Source organism: Eschrichtius robustus, chromosome 12, assembly GCF_028021215.1.
Source record: "Eschrichtius robustus isolate mEscRob2 chromosome 12, mEscRob2.pri, whole genome shotgun sequence".
Taxonomy (NCBI): Eukaryota; Metazoa; Chordata; class Mammalia; order Artiodactyla; family Eschrichtiidae; genus Eschrichtius; species Eschrichtius robustus.
The window spans coordinates 64,588,237-64,609,096 of record NC_090835.1 but is presented as its reverse complement, the minus strand read 5'-3'; the positions used below and the strand labels follow the sequence as shown (position 1 = coordinate 64,609,096).

At 41.8% G+C, this 20,860-nt stretch overlaps 2 protein-coding genes across 2 annotated transcripts in view; both read right to left on the bottom strand.

Annotated features, from left to right (window-relative positions):
• Positions 1-20,860, bottom strand: part of DST (dystonin) — a 491,021-nt gene that overhangs the window by 71,772 nt on the left and 398,389 nt on the right. Inside the window, 8 exon segments of the mRNA XM_068559249.1 lie at positions 349-555; positions 1,470-1,711; positions 2,821-2,905; positions 3,692-4,018; positions 4,219-4,378; positions 6,806-6,972; positions 9,366-9,536; positions 11,042-11,203. Of these exon segments, the coding sequence (XP_068415350.1) occupies positions 349-555; positions 1,470-1,711; positions 2,821-2,905; positions 3,692-4,018; positions 4,219-4,378; positions 6,806-6,972; positions 9,366-9,536; positions 11,042-11,203 (1,521 nt within the window).
• On the bottom strand, positions 14,733-16,917 carry LOC137773261 (uncharacterized). Its single transcript, XM_068557802.1, has one exon. It carries the CDS (start codon positions 16,071-16,073, stop codon positions 14,733-14,735), a length of 1,341 nt encoding a protein of 446 aa, XP_068413903.1. The 5' UTR covers positions 16,074-16,917.

Here is a 20,860-nt window from a genome sequence, read left to right as displayed (position 1 = left end):
TCACACACAGATTAGACGCAGCCAGGGCATAAAATTAACATGAGCAGCATGCACACGTGTACACAAAAGGCATTTTGTCTGGACAGCAGGAGAACGGCGCTAGTCCTGCCAGTGGCTGACCTGCTGAGGCTGGGAGACCAGGAGGTAGATGGCTGCCAACAAGGTAGAGATGAGCCTTGCCCGGCACTCACATGTCCAAGTAGCCCAGCTAAATGCTTTTCAAAACCCTTCCGTTGTGGAAGCATAACCAATGAATGGAAGCACCACTCACAGTCATCTCTGATCAGGTGGAGGCCCTGGGAGCAAGTGGAGGAAACGCACTGCCCAGACGCCCAAGTGCTCGCCTACCTGCTGGGACCTCAGGATGGCCGCGTCAATCTCCTCCACCTTCTGTGTGATGGTGTCGCTCACCAAGCGGTAGCGGTCGTTGTCCTCGGCCACCATTTTTTCCAGCCCTTCCCTCGCCCTCCAGGGCACCAGCTCCAGGAGAGCAGAGCTCACTTCATTAAGGGAGTCCAGCAGGGCTTTGCTGCTCTTAGTTTCCTTCTTTAGCTCCTGAAAACAGAAGGAAGGAAACACAAACCTGTGGGAAACGCCAAGTCTGAATGGGCTTCTCCTCTAACTGTCCTTGGGGCTAAAGCCCTTCACAGGCCAACGTGACGCACGGATCCCCTTAGTGCCAGTTACGTTCTATACCCCTTGGTTACTTAAAGCTATTTTGCAGAAAGGAAAGTGTTCCCCTGAGAAGTTCCAAAGAACACTTCCTTTGTCAACATGGCAAGACTTTAGCTTTGAAATGTAATATAAACGTTTAAAAATTGGGAACCCGAACCCGGCAAGTTAACCCAGCAAGTTAATCCAGCTTGCTGGTAACCTCGAAGTAATCAGGTACCAGAAAACTAAAGAGGAAAGTCCAAACCAGAATCAAGTGACCCTCAAAACGAGGACACACTGGCTTTAAATCATCCCAGTTGAATCATTATAGGCTCAGTGGACCTGACCTCCCGGACTGCCTTCACCCAGGTGTGATCGTACTTCAGGGATGATAAAAACCGAGGCGGAAAACTCTGAGAAGGAGGATGATCGGCATGAGAGAATACCACTCTTGCAATATAATTAGAAAAGCCACCTCATGCTTGGCATCTATCTTATAAAGGTATCACTATTCTAACCAAATTACGTGTATCTCTGAAACAGTGACCATTTTCCTTTTTTTTTTTTTTTTTTCTGTTTGCATCATTCTGTTTCTATAAGATTCGAGAAACAAATGACAATATGCTGTTTTCATGTCTGGGCTCCTAAAAGTTTAAGTAGCTGATCTGCTGCCAATTTCTGTTGGGTCCCCGCCCACCAAGGCATCCTTAAGTATATTAGTAATGACACGTGATAAATATCACTTCGCCCCTGTGTGAATAAGGCTCCCTGAGAGATAACAAGCGGATCCAAAGAGTGTATAAATCGGAGCGTACTTTTTGCCTTGCGTGTGCTTGGCTGGAGGCTTCTCCCTTCAGAACCTGCGTTTCGTACGAAAGCAACTCGACCTCCACCTTGTCCAGCCAGGCGCACAGCCCCTCGTGCGTGGAGTGCAGCCGCCTCGCGAGCTGCAGTGCCTGCTCCAGGGTCTTGGCGACGTCCGTGCTCAGTTTAGTGATGTCTTGGTACCTCGCTTTAATGGCTTCCAATTTATCTTGAATTATTAAAACTTCATCACCTAGAATTTCAAAGGCATGTCATATCTCATGAAAGGGGAAGAAGAATTCTTCAGCTAAAGAAGTTCTGACCCAAGAAAAGCCCCTTCCTAGGTTTGAATTTTTCTGAGGATATCTGGCGAATGTAAACAGCTCTGAAAATGCAAACATAAAAACTATAAAGGGCTATGTGGAAAGCACCACCTTTGCAACTATCTGTATGGTCTTTCCATTTTCAAGCATCGGGGTTAAAAACTGCCTGGGTTTGCATACTGAGTTTGTGACTTATTACCTTGCACAAGAAACCTCACCTCTCTCTGTGCCCCTGGTTACTTAGCATTACGAATAGAACCTACTTCATAAAGTTGTGATAAAAATTCAGTGAGTTTGTATTTGCAAAATGTTTAGAATAGTGCCTGCCACATATATACATTTATATATGTATAATCTATGCATGTGTGTGTGTGTTAAAAATAATAAACTCACCTGCACTATTCCAATAGATCCTCACCTGCCTCTATTTAATTTTCAGAGACACAGAGAAATTGTTTCCTGGGCTTCAGAGTCCAAGTGCAAGGCTCTCGATACTGTATCAAATTCTTCCCATTCATAATGAATGGTACCGTCCCCCACCACACACATGTGCTGAATTGTATATAAACACAATGAGACATTCCTACAGCCAAAGGAATTACTAAAACAAGGTAATATCTGTCTTCTTGGTGAGTTCAAACACAGAGAAATGAAGCCTGGGTATAGTCACACTATGTGTCACTGAATGCCACCTATCTTAAAATTTTAAAAAACTGTCTACAACCTATGTGTTCATCTAGAACAACTGCCTTCCACAAGTGGAAAACTAATGTCACTCTGCCATGGGATTCTCTGACCAATGCTTGGTGTTATGAGTAATACACAAAACTTCGATTAAAAACTCAGTGAGATCATGAGAAAAACAATGAAATCATAGTCCAAAACCCCCTCGGTCGGCCTTCAAAGCATTCCCCAGGATGAAGTCTTGGAGTGGCCCCAAAATTCCAGCGTGCTCTGTGTTTTTCCCCCATCTCTAAAATATTTTGAAAGCAACACAAAATGCTCACGTCATGAGGATTTGATTTGAAAGGTATCTCACCTGTTGTTCGTTTAAGTAGTTCTAAACCATTTAGTAAGGCCTGATCTACATTTTGTTTTCTGAGTAGGATGTCCTCTTGCAGAACCTAAAACACAGGTACCATTTTTATGCGGGGGAAAAAAATAAATTTAAATAAGCATTGGCATTATCAGTTAATCTTATTTGAGGAAACACCTTTTCAAATATTCCTCACTGTTCTCATGTTTACCCATCTTTTTTCCACCACTGTGCCCATGTCTCAGTTCACCTATCATAATTTACTCCCCTCTTCAGAAAATGGGCGATGTGGAGACACTGGAGTACTGGTTAATTTTGGGTCTTTGTATACAAAGATGAAATAACAAAATGAAAAGTCAACAATCCAGCTATTGGATAAATTACATCTCTTCTTACATGTGACTTCATTAAAAGTAATTGAATACAACACTACTTACTATATATAAAATAGATAAACAACAAGGACCTACAGTACAGCACAGGGAACTCTGCTCAATACTTTGTAATAACCTATATGGGAAAAGAATCTGAAAAAGTGTGTATATATATATATATATATATATATATATATATATATATATACACACACATATATATACATAAACATATATATATATGTGTATGTGTGTGTGTGTGTGTATATATATATATATATATATACTGAATCCCTATGCCGTACACCTGAAACTAACACAACATTGTAAATCAACTATACTTCCATTAAAAAAAAGTCACTGTATACGTAGGCAATGTCTTCTTTGAGTACAGCAACTCACCTAAATCATAGTGAACATAAAATAATACAGAAATAAGGAAGACTGAGAAAATGAGGACAACTGAAATTAAAAAAATGAAATAAAATAAATCAAAATACCCGCAGCTCAGCCTGCTGTGTCCACAGCCCCTCAGGGCTGGAATCCTGGACCGAGAGTCTCCTCAGCTTGTCATGCACTTCACTCAGCCAGTTCATCAGCTCCACTTCATCTTCCCCAAAAATCTTAGCATTACACAGAGCCTGCTGGAGAAGCTCAGACCTGCCGTGGCTTTTCTCTTGAATCTCAATGTACCACACTTGAGAGGAGTCTAATTTACTCTGCACCATATCTTTATCCTCCCTGGAGCTCAAAACCTTTAAGGACTGGCCAATGCTAACGGCCTGGTGTAAATGTTTATTATGATGGTTGATGTCATCTTCCAAGGCCTAAATAAAGTTTAAAAAAGGAAACAAAAAGAATGGACAAATAAAAATGACAACATAAATTGAACAAAAAGATGACACATGAAATGGGTCTTAAGGTTGCACTGATGCATCACACAACAGTACAAAACTCAAATGCATGTCCTAAAACCACAAAGGGCATGGAAAACTGGATCTCACTAACGTTGTGATGGGAACCTTACTTTGTGCTGGGCAATTTGTTCCTCCAGCTTGGACGCTTGGGTTCCAATGGGTTCGCTATTCGCCAGCCTCTTTTCTGTGGTTGTCAGCCACTCATTCAGTGGTTCTAAGGTTTCGTGAAACTGCTGTGCTACCACTGAGATACCTTCCAACTGACGATTCCTGAAAACGTGCCAAGAGGAAGGTCATTCAGGGATGGGAAACGTGGGAAACTGTCAACAGAAATCTTCACTCGTGCTCCTGCGTTCCACTCCAAACAGTTTTTGTAGGAAACATCTAACGTTAAAATTAAAATCTCTCACACAGAGAGGACACTTTAAAATAGTTCTCCTATTCTCCATGCTTCCACTGCCAGGGGCCGGGGTTCGATCCCTGGTCGGGGAACTAAGATCCCACAAGCCACGTGAAATGGCCAAAAAAAAAGAAATATCTATGAAAAACTTTAAAAAATAGTTCTCCTATTAAATAAAAGTAAAGCTGAACAACACATCAACCTCAGGTGCCTGAATCCTGTGAAAGTCTTAAGTAACCTGGTTGTAATACTTACAATAATAATAGGTATAATCATACTAATGTTATAAATAGTAGCCATAATAATGACAGTAATAGGTAATACTTACTGAACATATTTTCTGTGTTTTATATCATAGTTAACTTCAATCGGAGCATCAGTTACTGAGATTGCTTTAATCAAATGGTCAAAATTAGATTTAAGTTTTGAAGAATAACTATAGCATCCCCTGTGCTGGAATTACTAGTGAGTCCTCCTTTAAAAAGTACACTGTCAGGTACATTTCCCCGAGGCAAGAGTTAATATTTTATGGACTAAAATATCATGAAAGAGGAGAAATATTCCTTAGACTTTCACTTGTAACAGAGTTTGAATGCTTTTAGAAAACCCATTGTTTCCTCCCTTAAAAAGGTACCACGTAAGTTAAAACCTACTTGCACTGTCCTCGGTTTTTATCTACGGCAAGTGATTGCGCTGGTCGGTATACAGAGGACCTGATTCCGTATCCAATCCTGTGAATTATTTCTGCTGGGACCAAGAGCTGCTGTCTTAACCTGTTATCATGTTTAATTCTTAGAGAATTACATGATTTGAGAAATGAGCTTTCTATGGGGACAAAGGGAATTATGGACAACTGGTACATGCTACCGAACATAATTTCTATACCTTCATATCACAAATTACATATGCATATATTTTTAAAACCTTCAGTTGAAATACATTTGATCTTTTTAAAAAAATGAATAAAATTACTACATTATTTTTGACTTCTGGATTATCACTATTTATGACTCTTTTTTTAAAATTCTAATATCCAATCACCTAGAATCACTGGAAAGAACTATTTTGCAACTAGGTTTAATTGACTATGATTTAAATTGTAAGGGAATCTATTAGTCTGTGTGTGAATCATAGCATCACCACCATCCCTCCACTTAATACCTCTGTGAGGAAGGTTTAGGAAAAAAAAGGACAGTCATGGGAGTAAAGCAGAGATCTAGACTTTCATTTATTAAAAAAAAGTACTGAGAGTCTCTCCCATGGCAGTAATTCTGGGGCATTACACAGAAGGAATGATCTACTGACACACATTAAAGAATAACATGAAACTTCCAGCCTCCTTCGGAGCCCCTTATTCAATGGTCCTAGAATGGTAACTCCTTCTACTCTGTAATTCAAGATTGGACAAACCCTTCTCTGCACCATCTTAGTTCCAAAGAAGGTAGGAATGTATGGAGATGCTCAATCTCTTCAGTGGGTCATCTATTTCCAACCCAGCCAGTGTACACTTCAATGTAGCTACAACTTGACATCGGTCAATGTGGTGCCAGTGAAGAGAATGAAGAAAGAACTATATTCAATATCCTATGATAAACCATAATGGAAAAGAATATTTTAAAAAAGAATGTATACATATGTATAACTGAGTCACTTTGCTGTACAGCAGAAATTCATCAACTATATTTCAATTAAAAAAATTAAAAAGTAAAGAAAACAAAGTGTAATGAAGCCCCGGTGGAGCCACGCTCCAGCTTCCAGCCCTGGTAAACGTCACAGTGCCCTCCACCTGCCTCACTTCCCAGATAACTCCCACTCCTCCTTTAAAACAGAGCTTAGCTGTCACTTTCCTGCCCCAGGCCAGGTTCCTCCTGTTCTCTGCTTCCACAGCACCCCGTGCCCAGGTTTCACTTTGAACCATCACATTTGTCATTAGTCTTCAATGGCTACGAAACCCTGCTAGGCTGTCCCTTGTCTGAGGGCAGGGATGATCTGACCAGCGCACCCCTGCGGAAGGCCCAGCTCTGCCTGATGCACGGTAGGCAGGCGATAACTACATTATAAATGAATAAACGAATGACCTCCCAAGGGAAATACTCTTCTTAAGAGTTGGGATAGATTTGGAGACTACAGGACATCCCCATCGGGGGAATAAGGACAGAGGTGCCATAGCCCTTGCCCTCCATGTTCACATATATGATAAACACAGGAAAATAACAATTTGAAGAAAAGTATTACCAAAATACAAGAAATCAGTATGAAAGCCATTGCTGCTCTTTCCAAAGACTGGAAGCATTTACCTTGTTTCAGCCTTATTAAGCAAGGCCGCCCATCTGCTATCCAAGAGACTCAGTTGTTTCAAAATCTTCACTTTATCCGCAGGTTCTGCTGTGGCGGCAATTTTTTCTCCTTCCCGTTTGATCACCTCCACAGTAGATTTGCGGTCATCCAACAATCTCTGGAGAAGCTTAAGACAAAATAGTAAATTTTTAAAAAAATAAATAAAAAGAAAGGAAACAAAGCGGTAATTTTATCAACATATGAAAAACATACACAAAGTACTTTGGATATGTAACAAAAATAACTTTGTGTGGATTCACATACAAAAGGACCTGAGAAGTAGGATTTTTTCAAAAAAACTCATTTTGTTTAACGATTCATTACTATTGTGTCAAACATTGTGGTGGCAGCTTTTCACACTAAATAAAACAAATATTGATAAGGCCACTGAACCATTCGTTATTAACTTGTTAATATAAAGTAATGGAGTAGAATGTGCCGCTTAGGATAACCCCTCTGCACTGATAGCGCAAAATCCCAATTATTATAATGAAATGGGAATGCCCTAAACAATCAACAGTGATCTGTCCCGTTGAGATAGAAAAGGTCACTATAAATCATCACTGTTTTCAAAACCTTTTCCCTTGTTAAACAATCCACCGCGGAAGGGAAGTTGAAAGTCAGACCAAGTTCACAAGCTAGTGAGGCTACAACTAGAGGCTCTTGGTTGCTTTTAGGGGGTAAGATAGCTCCTAAAATTCTTTACAAGGATGAAAACTAAAAAGAGCCTTTAAATATCATTTCCACAATGAACCGAGGGGGAAACATGTCAGAAATCCCCAAAGCTGGCTAAAGAAGACTAATATTTCAGGATTGAGCTGTGGAAAAAAATTCAATTTAATGCTTCATTTTGAGAAGCCTGGAAGGGAGTGTTTGACGTAGGTAGCCAGAAATCAGGATTCCCTTCCTCCAATGAATCAAAGCAAGTATTTCAGGAATAAGTGCAAACCCCAGGCCCTGTGTGAAGAGCAGTGAGGAAGGCACAGGTGTACAGAATGCTGAGTACCGCATTGCTTCCTTAACCTGACCCTGACGGATGCCTAAGGACCAAAGGCACAGACAGTCACCCAGAAGTAACAAGCTGGAAGGGTATTTTCTCACTGTCACTTTGGGATCAAGGCCACCACAGCAGGAAGGGAGGGGAACAGGGCCAAAGAGAAGGGGAAGAGATGCCCTCTCTTGACACAGGTCAGAGTCATCATAAATATCAAAGTACAACAGATGGTTTAGGCAGTAAAGAGAACAATTAAGTGGATTACTTTCGGTACACTTTAACGAACAGCTTCTAGCAATTAAGAAAGCAAAATCAATAGACAGGTTTTGTTGGCTGAGCATAGTTCATTAACTCTGGGCAAATAATAAATGTTTAAATTAAATTGTGAATGGTAGCAATTATATTATTATATTTAACACCAGATTATATTATATATTTATTACATTATATAAATTATACATACATATTATTTTATTATCTATTATTATATATTACCATATTTTTTCAAAAATCAAACAAATGCAATGTGTTTCCTGTTATATTTCTTTAATCCACACCTGTAAATCTATTTCTAATAAGTTAATTTCCCAAGACACTAAAGTCTTTGAAGAATTTTTAGAGAGAGTAGTACTGGATGTCAAAACCCAGTTAAGCCTCTTAATCCAGTCTCTTCTTTTTAAAGGTCCCGTCTTTTTAAAGAGAAGCCTTATCAGCGTGCTGTGTGCCAGGCGCCACCCCCCCATGTGTCATTTCAAGTCATGGCTGACAAATCAATACTGGACAGGTCACTAAATGCTTCCTCATGACCACAAAAATTGTACATGTGGCCCCAAGTGGTCACCATCCCTCTAAGAAGTGTCTTTCCAACTGGGTCCTGTATTTGCAGAATCAAAAGACACAGCGGCACGGTTCTCAGCATATGTGAATCAACTCTCTGCCATGTCAGTACAGGCTGAACCATAACAAACTGCCCATACTGACTCTATAAAATAGGTAATTGCATGTGCATCAACCTAATACACAGGAGAACAACGATATTTCTGTTTGAAGTCACCTTTTCGGTAAGTGATGTCTTCAAACTCAACTACACTATTATTTAAAATTGTACACACACACCCCTCCACTCAGCACTTACTGTCCCCCACCCTCGCGCTCTGTCTCTTGCTAATAACTCTTATCTCCCATCCCAGTGTTATTTATCAATGGCTAATGTAACACCATTTACGTGTTTACTTTGTTTACTGTCTCTCTCTCCCTGTTCCTCCCTTCCCACTAAACCTTAAACTTGATGAGGAACGTCTATGGTTTGTATTTAATGATATATCTCCAGCACCTGGAACGATGGCTGACCTGTGGCAGATGGTCCACAAATATTTGTTGAATGACTAACAAAACAATGTCTAGAGCATTGATTACCAGTTAACGAGGATATCCTATTAACACAAATAAAGAGAGTCACCAAGGTAAACTTTTACTCTCATTGTTAAGATTTAACATGAAACAGTACGAAAGCTCCGCTAACTTACCTTCTGCTCTTGTATCTGGGCCTTCACCACCTTGAACTCAGCCGATGGGGGCTTCTGATTGGCCACAAGCTCCTCGGTGTCCACCATCCAGCTGAGTAGGGACTCCAGGGCGTCCTGGAACCTCCCGCAGTGCAGCAGGGCCTCCTGCAGCTGGGCTGCTCGCTGGGCCACCTGCACAGCACCAGGGATCCCCAGTTATCTACTGCGTTCAGGAAAAATGAAATTTGCCCACCAGCCAACACTTTCCATGCTCATCTTCCCATTTGGTCACAAATTTTCTTTTCCTTCTCACTTAAAATTCACCCAAAGCATTGCTAGTGGGCAGGATACAGATGGAAAGGAGACAAACTCAAACTTAGCAAGTAAGCCAAGGAGATAAGGTTGCCATCTCAACCAGTCAGTGCAAAAGGGGAAGCCTTTGAGATTTTGGAAGTATCCAGTACATTTATGATCAGCAATGAATGGTTCAAATATTTTAAGGTTACTGAAAGAAACAGTGCTTTATTCATTTTTATCATTATCCCTGGGATTCATTCTTTATTTCCTACTGTTGAATATTTTTTTAAAGACTAAGACTTAAACAACAATATTATTGTGGAGGGAATCAGAATTACGTTCTGCTAGGCAAAATAACTATGAAGTATCCAATTAAATTCTGCTAGATCCAAGCTCTATAGAGTCCTTTCTTGACAAGCCAGGGCCTTTGTCGCCCAGTAAATGGAGTCTCTGTGTCCTGCATAGAGATATCCTATTGCCCCCTCAAAGGTCTTTTCTTTTTGGGCTGAAAAAGTAGTTGGCAAGATATTTTAAGCTCCATGGAAAGTATTCACACCTGACACTGCATCCCAGTTGTATTTGAGGAGTGCTGCGGTATGAACCAAACTCTAAAGAAGGATAAATGTCATTCTGAGATCCAGCCACTGCTTAAGATTTCAACGCAAGGAAAACTCCAAGAACAATCCCCCACCACTACCACCACTAGACGAGCACTGCCATCCCGAAACCCTTTTCTGATCATTTCTGTCACATAAAGAGCTGCCACTGTGCGTCAGCATCACCTTCTTAAGACATCAGAGCATTATTTTCCAGTGTTTTCCATCATGGGCATTTAGAAAAAGGTGGGATCTACATCTCATCAGTAAAATGGTATTTGGACTTAATGATCTATAGCGAGGTGCAAACCCTTAGTCCAGGGCAAACAGACACACAGCTGTACTGTGTGACCTATTACACAGTGTGAGTGAGTTGCTGACATCTGAAAATTAGGTTTCACATAAAAAGTGAGAGTTCCAAGTTCTTTGCAAAATAAGTAAACGATCTGGCAACAGGGAGCCCAGATCCCTATGGGACACTGATTATGGAGCCAAGTAGCCCCTGTGCCCTTAGAGGTGCGTGTGCTCCCACCAGCTCAGGGCCAGGATCCTGGCCGCCTGCTGTCACAGCTGTGCGGCCGGGTCCCTATCCTCAAAGGGGGCGGTGGGTGGGGGAGGTCCTTCCTGCATCTGTGCTGCCCAGCAAGCCCTGGGGGCATCTAGGGTGGGCTATCAGTTCATGGGGATGTCAAGGAACAGGCAGGTTTAGGGAAGCTTGGCTACTAGAAATACGACTGGTGGTCACAGCAAATGCTGGAGAAGAACAATCCACAGAAATGACAACGAAGGGGGCGGCAACGTCACCTTCTTGTTGAGGGTCTTCCATCGCGCACTGGCATTGTCCAGGTCCCGCTCCAAGGCCTGGGTGCTGGTGCCCTTAGCGGCACTCTGAACGAGGCCTTGACCCAGCCAGTTCACATCCTGCTGTTTAACCTGCAAGGGTTCAATCTCTTCTTTTTGGAACACCTGCATTGGAAAGAATAATTATATGAATTATAGTACCTAACAGCCACCAAATATAAACATCTGTCCAATCATCAGGTATAGATTATTAGAAATAAAGATCATTTTTGTTGCCTAGTCATGTGTTATAGCTGCTTTACGAATAATAATGAGAAAGTAAACTAAATATAAATTCACAACGTTATCAAAACCACTCAGGTCAGAAAGAGAACGATAAATACCATATGATATCACTTACATGTGGAATCTAAAATATGACACAAATGAACTTATCTACGAAGCAGAAACAGACTCACAGACATGGAGAACAGACTTGTGGGACTTCCCTGGTGGCGCAGTGGTTAAGAATCCACCTGCCAATGCAGGGGACACAGGTTCGATCCCTGGTCTGGGAAGATCCCACATGCCGTGAAGCAACTAAGCCCGTGCACCATAACTACTGAGCCTGTGCTCTAGAGCCCACAAGCCACAACTACTGAAGCCCACGCGCCTAGGGCCCATGCTTCGCAACAAGAGAAGCCACTGCAATGAGAAGTTCGGGCACCGCAACAAAGAGTAGCTCCCCCTCGCCGCAACTAGAGAAAGCCCGCATGCAGCAACGAAGACCCAATGCAACCAAAAATTAATTAATTAATTAATTTAAAAAAGAGAGCAAGAACAGACTTGTGGTTGCCAAGGTGGGGGGAGGGATGCACTGGGAGTTTAGAGTTAGTAGATGCAAACTATTACGTATAGGATGGATAAACGAGTTCCCTTACTGTAGAGCACAGGGAACTGTATTCAATATCCTGTGATAAACCATGATAGAAGAGAATAGAAAAAAGAATGTATGTATATGTATAACTGAGTCACTTTGCTGTACAGGAGAAATTAACATTGTAAGTCAACTATACTTCAATTAAAAAAAAAAAAAAAAGAAGGTATAGAAAATGCTAAGGAGCAAAATGATAACAAGGGCCCAAGATGAGCCTTCCTGGCAAGAATCCTTATAGGCCCTTCCGAGGATGCCTGCTGCTAACTGGCAAATGACATTTGAGACTCAAATTGGAAATGGGGGTCACTGACAAGAAGATGACGTGAGCCAGAGGGGCAAATACAGGGTAAGGAACAGAAAAAAGAGGTAGATGGGCACTGCAATAGTGTGGAGCCCTACACGTCTAGCCCCTCAACGTCTGTGAAGATGCTGACGGGCTTGCAGGATGCACCGAGGCCTCACCCCACGGATCTGATCACACAGGGCCGGCACAGCAACCCTGGTCACCCTTGGATCACTGCCTACACTGTCAGCAGTCTTCCAGCACTCTCCATGCCGACTCTCCATCCCACCCAACTTACAGGCCCCGCTGCCTGTAACTGGCAAAAGATCTAATTAATGTATTACGGTAAAATGCAAGTCCCACGAAAGCACAAATTTCTCTTTTCCTTATAGTCGTTCTATACCCTGGACCTACCACAGTACCTAGCTTGTAATATGGACCTGTTAATGATTTGCCAAATGAATATCAGTATAGAAAATTTTATTTATACCTTGGGGTATATGATGATAACTCCTCAATAGATAATACTGGGGGGGTACATCAACTCTTTCACAGATAATACAAATGTTTTTAATATAGGGCTTGAAGGATGCTAGGAAGGCAAATAAATTAATTTAACTAAGGAAGGGAAGCTTCAGCTAGAGATTAAGGTAAGACAAGGTTTGGGGCACTGAGTCATTATACTACAGGCCACTATATAAGTATATCAACAGTCCAAGTGAATGAACAGTTAAACAGAATACATGAAAACAATAAAAGCAAATATCAAAATAGGACTTAAGAAAAAATTACAGGCACAGTATGGAAAATAATTTTGAAAGATGTAGAGGCTGCCAGAGACAAACTCCACCGACTCTGGAGCAAGCCCAGCACACAGGATACTTCTGTGTTACAGTATGAATGAGTAAACTAAAGAACAGCAAACAAATAAATGATTAGCTCTTCTAAAAGTCCCCTCTCAGCAAAAAGCCCAAACTTCTTCCACAGAAAATCCAGACAGTTTCCACACTGGCTAATTCTTTCTATATAACAATACTCAGTATAAAAAGTCAACTACACATAAACAAAGAATTATAAGAATTCCCCAAATCATTGGGAAAAAATTACCATACATCTTTCATGATTTTTTAAAAAGGCATTAATTTACCTAATAAGTCAATAGAAACTTACAGGAAGGTAGTGAAAACAGAATTTGGTGCTATGATCCTACTTCTTTTCTATACCACTTTCCAAGTTACTATTTCTAGGAACTAATAGCTGTAGATACGTTTTACTACTTACCAAAAAAAGAGGGGGGAGGGAAACTGCTACATTTTTAATTCCAGGAACTTGTCTGGTACATAAGGATTCAGGGAAAAGTTTTATTCTCCCTCACAGCTAATTTTCAGGGCAAAACAAAACAAAACAAAAACCTAATAAAAACGTTCCAGTAAATTGCCTTAACCCCTGGACTTGGTTTTAAAGAAATGAATTTCAGGGTTGCCTATCAGCGTAGTTCTGGGTGAGTCTGTGGTAATTTTCTCAAGTGCTAACAAAAATACACTAAGGGTTAAAAAAAGATAACTACTAAAGAATCTATGTACTCCTGAGAGTTTAATTACCTGCTACAAATAAACTGCAAAATACTTTACAGTAAAAAAAAAAAAAAAGTACTCTGCTAAGCTTTCAAACTAGCATGCCATTTAATGCAACCTCATGGAAAGGGCATCCCTGATTAGAGCAATTATTTCATAGACTCATAGTGTCCAAATTCCTTATCTCTCAGTAACAAAATACCTAGGAAGAGAGACCCTCCCCCCCCCCAATCTAACCCATGAGTACACAAACACAAGAGAAGCTTAAAATAAAATAAAATTACCTCTGAGGCAAAGTTTACCAGAAGAGCTTAGGAAAAGGACCAAAATAGCTGAACGTCAATCTAAGTGGGAAGAAAAAAATTACAGGCTTGACAACCAACCTCTCCCTATTACAAGGCAGTACGCTTTACTTGCTTACCTCACCCACCACTTACCAAAAGTGAGGGGCTATACAAGTGAGGGGCAAAATACAGCACAATTACCTCTCTCCCCCATGCAGAGCTACTGAGAGAACATTTTCAGCACGTGTAAAAAGTCCTCAATTTGAGGAGAGCACTTCTCAGACCACAACAATACTGTGTTGGTACCTTCCTGACTGAGCCCACTGGAGCTTAATAAATCCAATATAACTGCCCTTAAATGGCAGGGTCTTAAACCACAATTTGTGGAAAAGCCTAAGCCTAACATAAATTCACAGTGGAGGCATTCAAATGAAAGGGATCAGCCACCATCTCTACAACCAGGAGCAGGACCCCAAACAGCTGGGGATAATCACGCTCCTCAAAAACAGTCCCTAATTAATTTGTTGTTATGATCAACTTATCAATATCTGTCATCTGGTAGGGTACTAGTCAAACCTCTCCCAAAGACAAGACCGGATTGACCATGATTGGAAACACCAGTGGCCACTTGACAACACTACCACAGACCTTGGGCATCACAGAGTTTCCCATCTCCGTTAATTACCTGAACTGAGTGAAAGCCATTACAGACAGGGTCCAAGGTTCCTGCCCGGGCCCTTGTTTTTCGGGCAGCAGCTTTCTTTCTTACTGCTCTGAATTTTGGAGAGCATTGCATAGGGATCGCCTCCATCTCCTGGGCCGAAAGGGGAGCCTCCATGTCCTCTTGAGATGCTACGTTGGATTCTTCCAAATCGTATTGTGTCAATAATGTCAGGTTTTCTACTAAACTTGCGCTACCCCCATCTACATCATTTCCCCCCAGATCTGTGTGAGGGAGAGCCAAATCCTCAGGAGAACCTCCCATAAATTCCCTACTTCGTGCTGTGCTTTGTAATTCTCCTGGTCCATATGTTTTTCCTCCTTCTCCGGGGTTAGAAATACACTTGTTTTCTCCCTCTCTTGGCAAAATGAATGGGTCAGCCTTAAGAGTGCTCTCTTTGACATCATTCTGCAGGCAGCAATTTTCACCAAGGATTTCCCTTTGACCGTTGACACGTTTTGTTTCCTCTGGTGGAGAAACATCATGTAAAATCGTTTTGAAGTTGTCATCAAGGTGGGCGCTTCTGCATGAAAGCAAGGGGATTTTCTGTTCGCTGATGGAATTAACAGAAAAAAAGGGTCTATATTGCTCTGCTATGTGAATATCTTCAGCAGAAGACAACCTTCTAATTCGGGACGGGTCTCCAGGTAAAATGCCCTGTTTTTCTTCCCTCTCGGCTGGAGGACTGCATAACCCAGAGTCATCCTCCTCCGACGTGAGAGAATTACTACCCCCTCTGCACTTGCCAGCCTTGGTAACAGCATCTGACAGATCAGGGGGTTCAACAAAAGAGCTTTCACTTTTGTTTGCATAATCCATAAAATTGGCTGGGACGAACATTCGCCATGACCGTCTATGCTCTTTCTTTTCTGCGTGAGATTTGGCTTTGGGTAATCCCGTGCTTCGGATGATATCGCTATTTAGTTTGAGGGCATCAAAGATCATCTTTTCATCGAGTTTGTGAGTTTCACGGCCTCTCAGCTCAAACGCACTGGAAGAAGCAAGGGCACCATTGGAGCATAAAGAACTGACATCCAGTGTTCTGTGACTGTAGGGTAAAGTCCGATCTGTGAAATGCCTGGAAGACAGGCTCCCCTTGGAACCAGAGTCAATCTGCTCATTCAGCCTAACCGTGTCGTAGATGGAGCGCTGCGGGACGTAACAGTCCTCGATGTTGAGGTCCTCCTCTTCCTCTCCCTTCCCTACACAGGGGGGATTCTGACGTAAACAGTCCGGTCTGCTCAGCGGCTTGCCCATTTTGGAGACAGTTAAAACAAATATTGCAGCTCTTGACACAGAAAGTGGGAAATAAGGCAACGCATCTTTCAGCAAAGCACACTTCTGAACAGAACTATAAAGTGTCTCCAGCCCAAGGACGCATCTCACATAACACACGTCGTCATAGATGAGGTGTTTAAGGCCAGCAGCAGGGCACCGGTCTACTTTGCAACCCTCCCTTTACCTGGTGGTTTGAGAATGATTCTCAAAAATAAAGTGCATCAAGAGCAGAGGATAGAAGTCTCCTTCCTCCTCCTACCCAGAAAGGCCCCCAGAGTTCCCTTTCACATACTCCAAAACACAGAAAAAAGAAAACAAATAATACACTTAACAGTGGCTCAAACACTCAGGACATTCCATTGTCGGTCCATTTCCCTTTTTATTCTAATTTTGCATCTGAGATTTCCAGATTAAAATTTCCGAAGGAGCCAGCATCTTAACCTGCTGAATGTTAATTTCATCAGTGCTCTGGTTAACTGTAATCCACTTAAAGACGTCCTGCAAAACTCCATCTCTTTTATAAATAAACCAAGGTTCAGGAACTTAAAAGACAAACCCAGGGACCATGGACTGTTCCAATGAAGGCACAGAACAAGTCTTCAGAGAAAAATAAGTTAAGTCTAATGCGGTAAGAAAGTTCAAATTTTCTTTTACTCTTTTTGGGAGTAGCTATAAATAATCTTGCTTCGAAAGGCAGTCTTTCTACCCATATTAAGCTTCTTCGAGACTATTCAGAATTATCCAAAGAGGAAAAAATAGGCTTTTGGGCGGCCAGGCCAGTACAATCCAGCGACCGTTTAAAGTAAACAGAAAGCACGGTGTACTATAAACTCCCCTTAAATTTAAAAAAAAAAAAGCCATTTTCAAAGACTCTTATCTGATCCTCCTTAAGACGACGGATCCACCTGAGGCAACTGCAGCAGAGAAGAGCTCCGGGCTTCCTCTAAGGCTCGGGCAGCCGGGACCCCGCCGGCCTTGAAAGGCGCAGCTGGAGGCGGCGGGCGGGCGTCCCGAGCCCGGGCGCTCCCGGGGGCGCATCTGCCGCGCGCCCCTCGCCGCCGCGGGGCCCGGGCTCCCACTCCGCCGCTACGCGCTCCCGAGACCGGACTCCGTGGGCATATCCCCCGGACTCCGGCCCCGTCCGGCCGGGAGCCCTCGAGCCTTTGAGGGGGAGGTGCCCAGAGGCGGGCGGCTGCGAGGCAACCGCCTGGTGGTGACATCAGCGCGAACCAGACCCGGTCCTGGAGGCGCGGGGAGGGCGGCGCGGGTTCGCGTATCTGGTAACTGGGGAGGTGGGGGAGGGGCGAGCAGAGGCGGAACCGACACCAGGAGCCCCGCCGGGACTGCACCCCTGGGAATAGGAAACAGGGATAAGGGCTAACAGGTCCCCATCCTTCAGCTGAAACCATACTCCCGTGCGCTGCAGCTGCGGACTCTTAGACGTTTAGTGTCTACGAATGCAGAGCGCGCATCACTTTCAAGTCGACTCGTGTCATTCTTTTTAAAACCCAAGTTCAAGTAGAACTGTTCTCCAGAGTCAATTATTCCTAAGGGCCCAGAGTCCTGGGCACCGCGGACATGAATATTAGTCGTTACTAATAACCATGCATTCCTCTTGAATTTGATGCAAGGCTCGGGCAAAGATCAAGGGCAGTTAAATGACTCTGGATATTTCATTAACAAAATCACATCCACATTTTTTAATCTACTGAATAAACACTCTTTAAAAAATACTGTTTGAAAATTAACTCAGCAAGCCAAACCTTAGCCTTTGCCGGGGCGGGGGGGGGGGGGGAATTTCATAGATTCATTTAAATAAAGTAAAATCTATCCATTCCTTATCTTATGAAATAAGCAACCATGCCAGAGTAGCAGATAGAGGGCAGATTTTCTTTCCTCAATCTCACAAAATAATCATTTGAACATAAGTAAAACTGTGCTGGCCCCAAGTGAAGACAGTTCTATTAAAAACAACCCTATACTTTCTCTGATAATTTTACAGAAAAGATGTGGGATGGACCTTTTGTACCTTTCATGAGAAGATATTCCAAAAATGATTTTTATAAACCTAAGAACTGAATCTTTAAAAAACAAGTCTATCCATAACTGGAACTCTACAGGTTACGCACCCATTCAACAATTATTAGATACAACTCAGTATACGGCCATCATGAAGTTGGAAAAAATATCTGTAGCCAACTATAAGGGAATATATACATAATAAACAACCCGTCAACATGATAATATCAATGCCCACTCTTCAGAGTCAAGAAGTGAAATACTGCAACAAGCACTTGATCCTGTCTAAGCACACAGGCTGTTCTGACATGTGGATCACAAAACAAAGAAAAACATGCCCACAGTTAACACGTTTGAACAGTGGGTCGTGCACTAGGCTGGAATCAGCAGAAACTAAGGGTTTGATTGTCAGTTGCCACTACCTTCCCATATAAGCTACTTATTCATGGCTACATGAATAATGAAGTTTCCACAGAATGTGGACCAGGGCCTTTCTCTAAACAGAGATCCTCCCAGAACTTTTCATAAGAAAAAATGGCCCTAATTCCGCCCAACTTAGGCTCTGACTCTGGATCATTAGCACAATTCTATTCTAGTCTTCTAACCTTCTGTAAAGCTAAGAACAGCAACCTCACATTTCAGGTGGATAGAACACTTTTAAAGCTACATAGACAATTCATTCATAAACTCAACCATTCATCAAACAGTGTCCACTATTGCCAAACAGCACGGAGAGCCCTGGCAAAGTGCTGGTGCCCAGAGATGCAGCACCCCCACCCCTTCATGGCTTACAGTAAAGTGGAGAATATGGATGAGAAAGTGAGCAGAGTACAGCTGGGAAGCAGGAAGTGCTATGGGAAAATGTCCCCTAGTTGATTATGTTTAAGGATGTGCCATTTATTTAATAATTGAATTCCTATTTTATTAAGCTGATTTCAACTAACTCTACAAAGGACGATCCTAATAGATTCTGATTCAAATTGAAATTTGTACTCTTAATATTACGTTGGTATTGATGACAACAACTTGCATATTTATCTTTGTGACTTGGAATCAGATTCCAAAGATCTATCTGGACAACATAAAAGAACTCACATTTAGAGCAGAACTGGACTGGCTGACCTTTTCTTCCTAAATTCTGTTTATGCAGCTACTTTCAATGCTATGGTCTCTAAAGTTAGTAAAATCGAGATGTGCTGAACTGTGTTAAATACTAATCGTGATACCTAGCTCTCTCACATTTTCGTAAGAGAGAAATACACAATGAATAAAATGAGCAAGGTTTTTCTGAAAAGTAGTCAACAGTATTATTTCATACATACAGAAATCACAATGTTAAACTGGTCTCAAAACATAACTTTACACAGCCTACTAGATGTGATTCAGTTAAAAAATCTTCTAAAGGCAGATGATCTTAGAAAAGTACACAAATACTAACTGAATTATAAGCAAAATAGTATAATTTTCTCATTCTATATTTCTAAAATTAAATTAAATCTTTTAAAAAGAAAGTTCCTGAAAAATCTTACCACAGGGCTTCCCTGGTGGCGCAGTGGTTGAGAATTTGCCTGCCAATGCAGGGGACATGGGTTCGAGCCCTGGTCTGGGAAGATCCCACATGCTGCGGAGCAACTAGGCCAGTGAGCCACAATTACTGAGCCTGCGCGTCTGGAGCCTGTGCTCCGCAACAAGAGAGGCCGCGATAGTGAGAGGCCCGCGCACCGCGATGAAGAGTGGCCCCCGCTCGCCGCAACTAGAGAAAGCCCTCGCACAGAAACGAAGACCCAACACAGCCATAAATAAATAAATAAATAAATAATTAAAATAAAAAAAAATCTTACCACAAAGTACAATGATCCACATCATAGAAAAGGTAAAAGACTAATTTTACCAACTGAAACATGGCGTTTTTAGAGCTGAAAGGCTAGAGATATTAGGAAATTCAAGTGCAGTAAGTGGACAATGTTTGTGAGTAAATGCACTATTATCCATAAAAACTGACCAAAGTATCTTCCTGGCCCAGTTGCTCCTGAAATATGGATTAGAAGCCAAACAAGAGATGTGTTTTTTTGCTGTGAGTACAAAACTAGGCCTTAGAAACAACAATTTCTATTATTCTTTCTAAAATAGATATGCCATTAGCTCAGGAAAACGGAAAGCAACCTGTGTTCTTAGTTTTCAAACTGATAAACAACTTCACATAAATGGGTCAAGGGTTTTCAAGGATAGTCGTCAGATGAACATGCAGTAGCTATTTATTTCAGTGTAAAATAATTTATATTTGAAGGAAAATAGGATATTCAGACCCCATGACAAAAGCAAACAAATTCAGAAATACTTAATAGGGTGACTGATCTTGATGGGAATTTATCTTGAATGTTAAGTAGGATCTGTAATATGCACTCCTCTTCTTCCTGGAAGTTACCATCACAGCATTTACCTACCCGAAGCTATTATTTAATGAATGATTATAGACCTAGAGAAACATTTAAAAAACATTAACCCATCAAATTTTCTTATCAAGAAACCAATGCATCATTTCATAACAACAAAGCAAATTCCTCCCTCTCTGCTCCCATTTCACACACACACACCCACACCCACACCTTTAAGCAACTTTCCATGAGAGTAAAATAAATTATGTAGATCTCCTTTTATCTAAGGAAGGCCCATGATAATGACAGGAGATGCTACAGCCTGGCACTTTGTGTGTGCCTGTGGGTGTGTCCGAGCTGGGGGTGGCGGGG

Bases quoted from the DNA above. Each gene is read 5' to 3' on its own strand.
- LOC137773261 (XM_068557802.1), bottom strand. From the start codon at position 16,073: ATGGGCAAGCCGCTGAGCAGACCGGACTGTTTACGTCAGAATCCCCCC.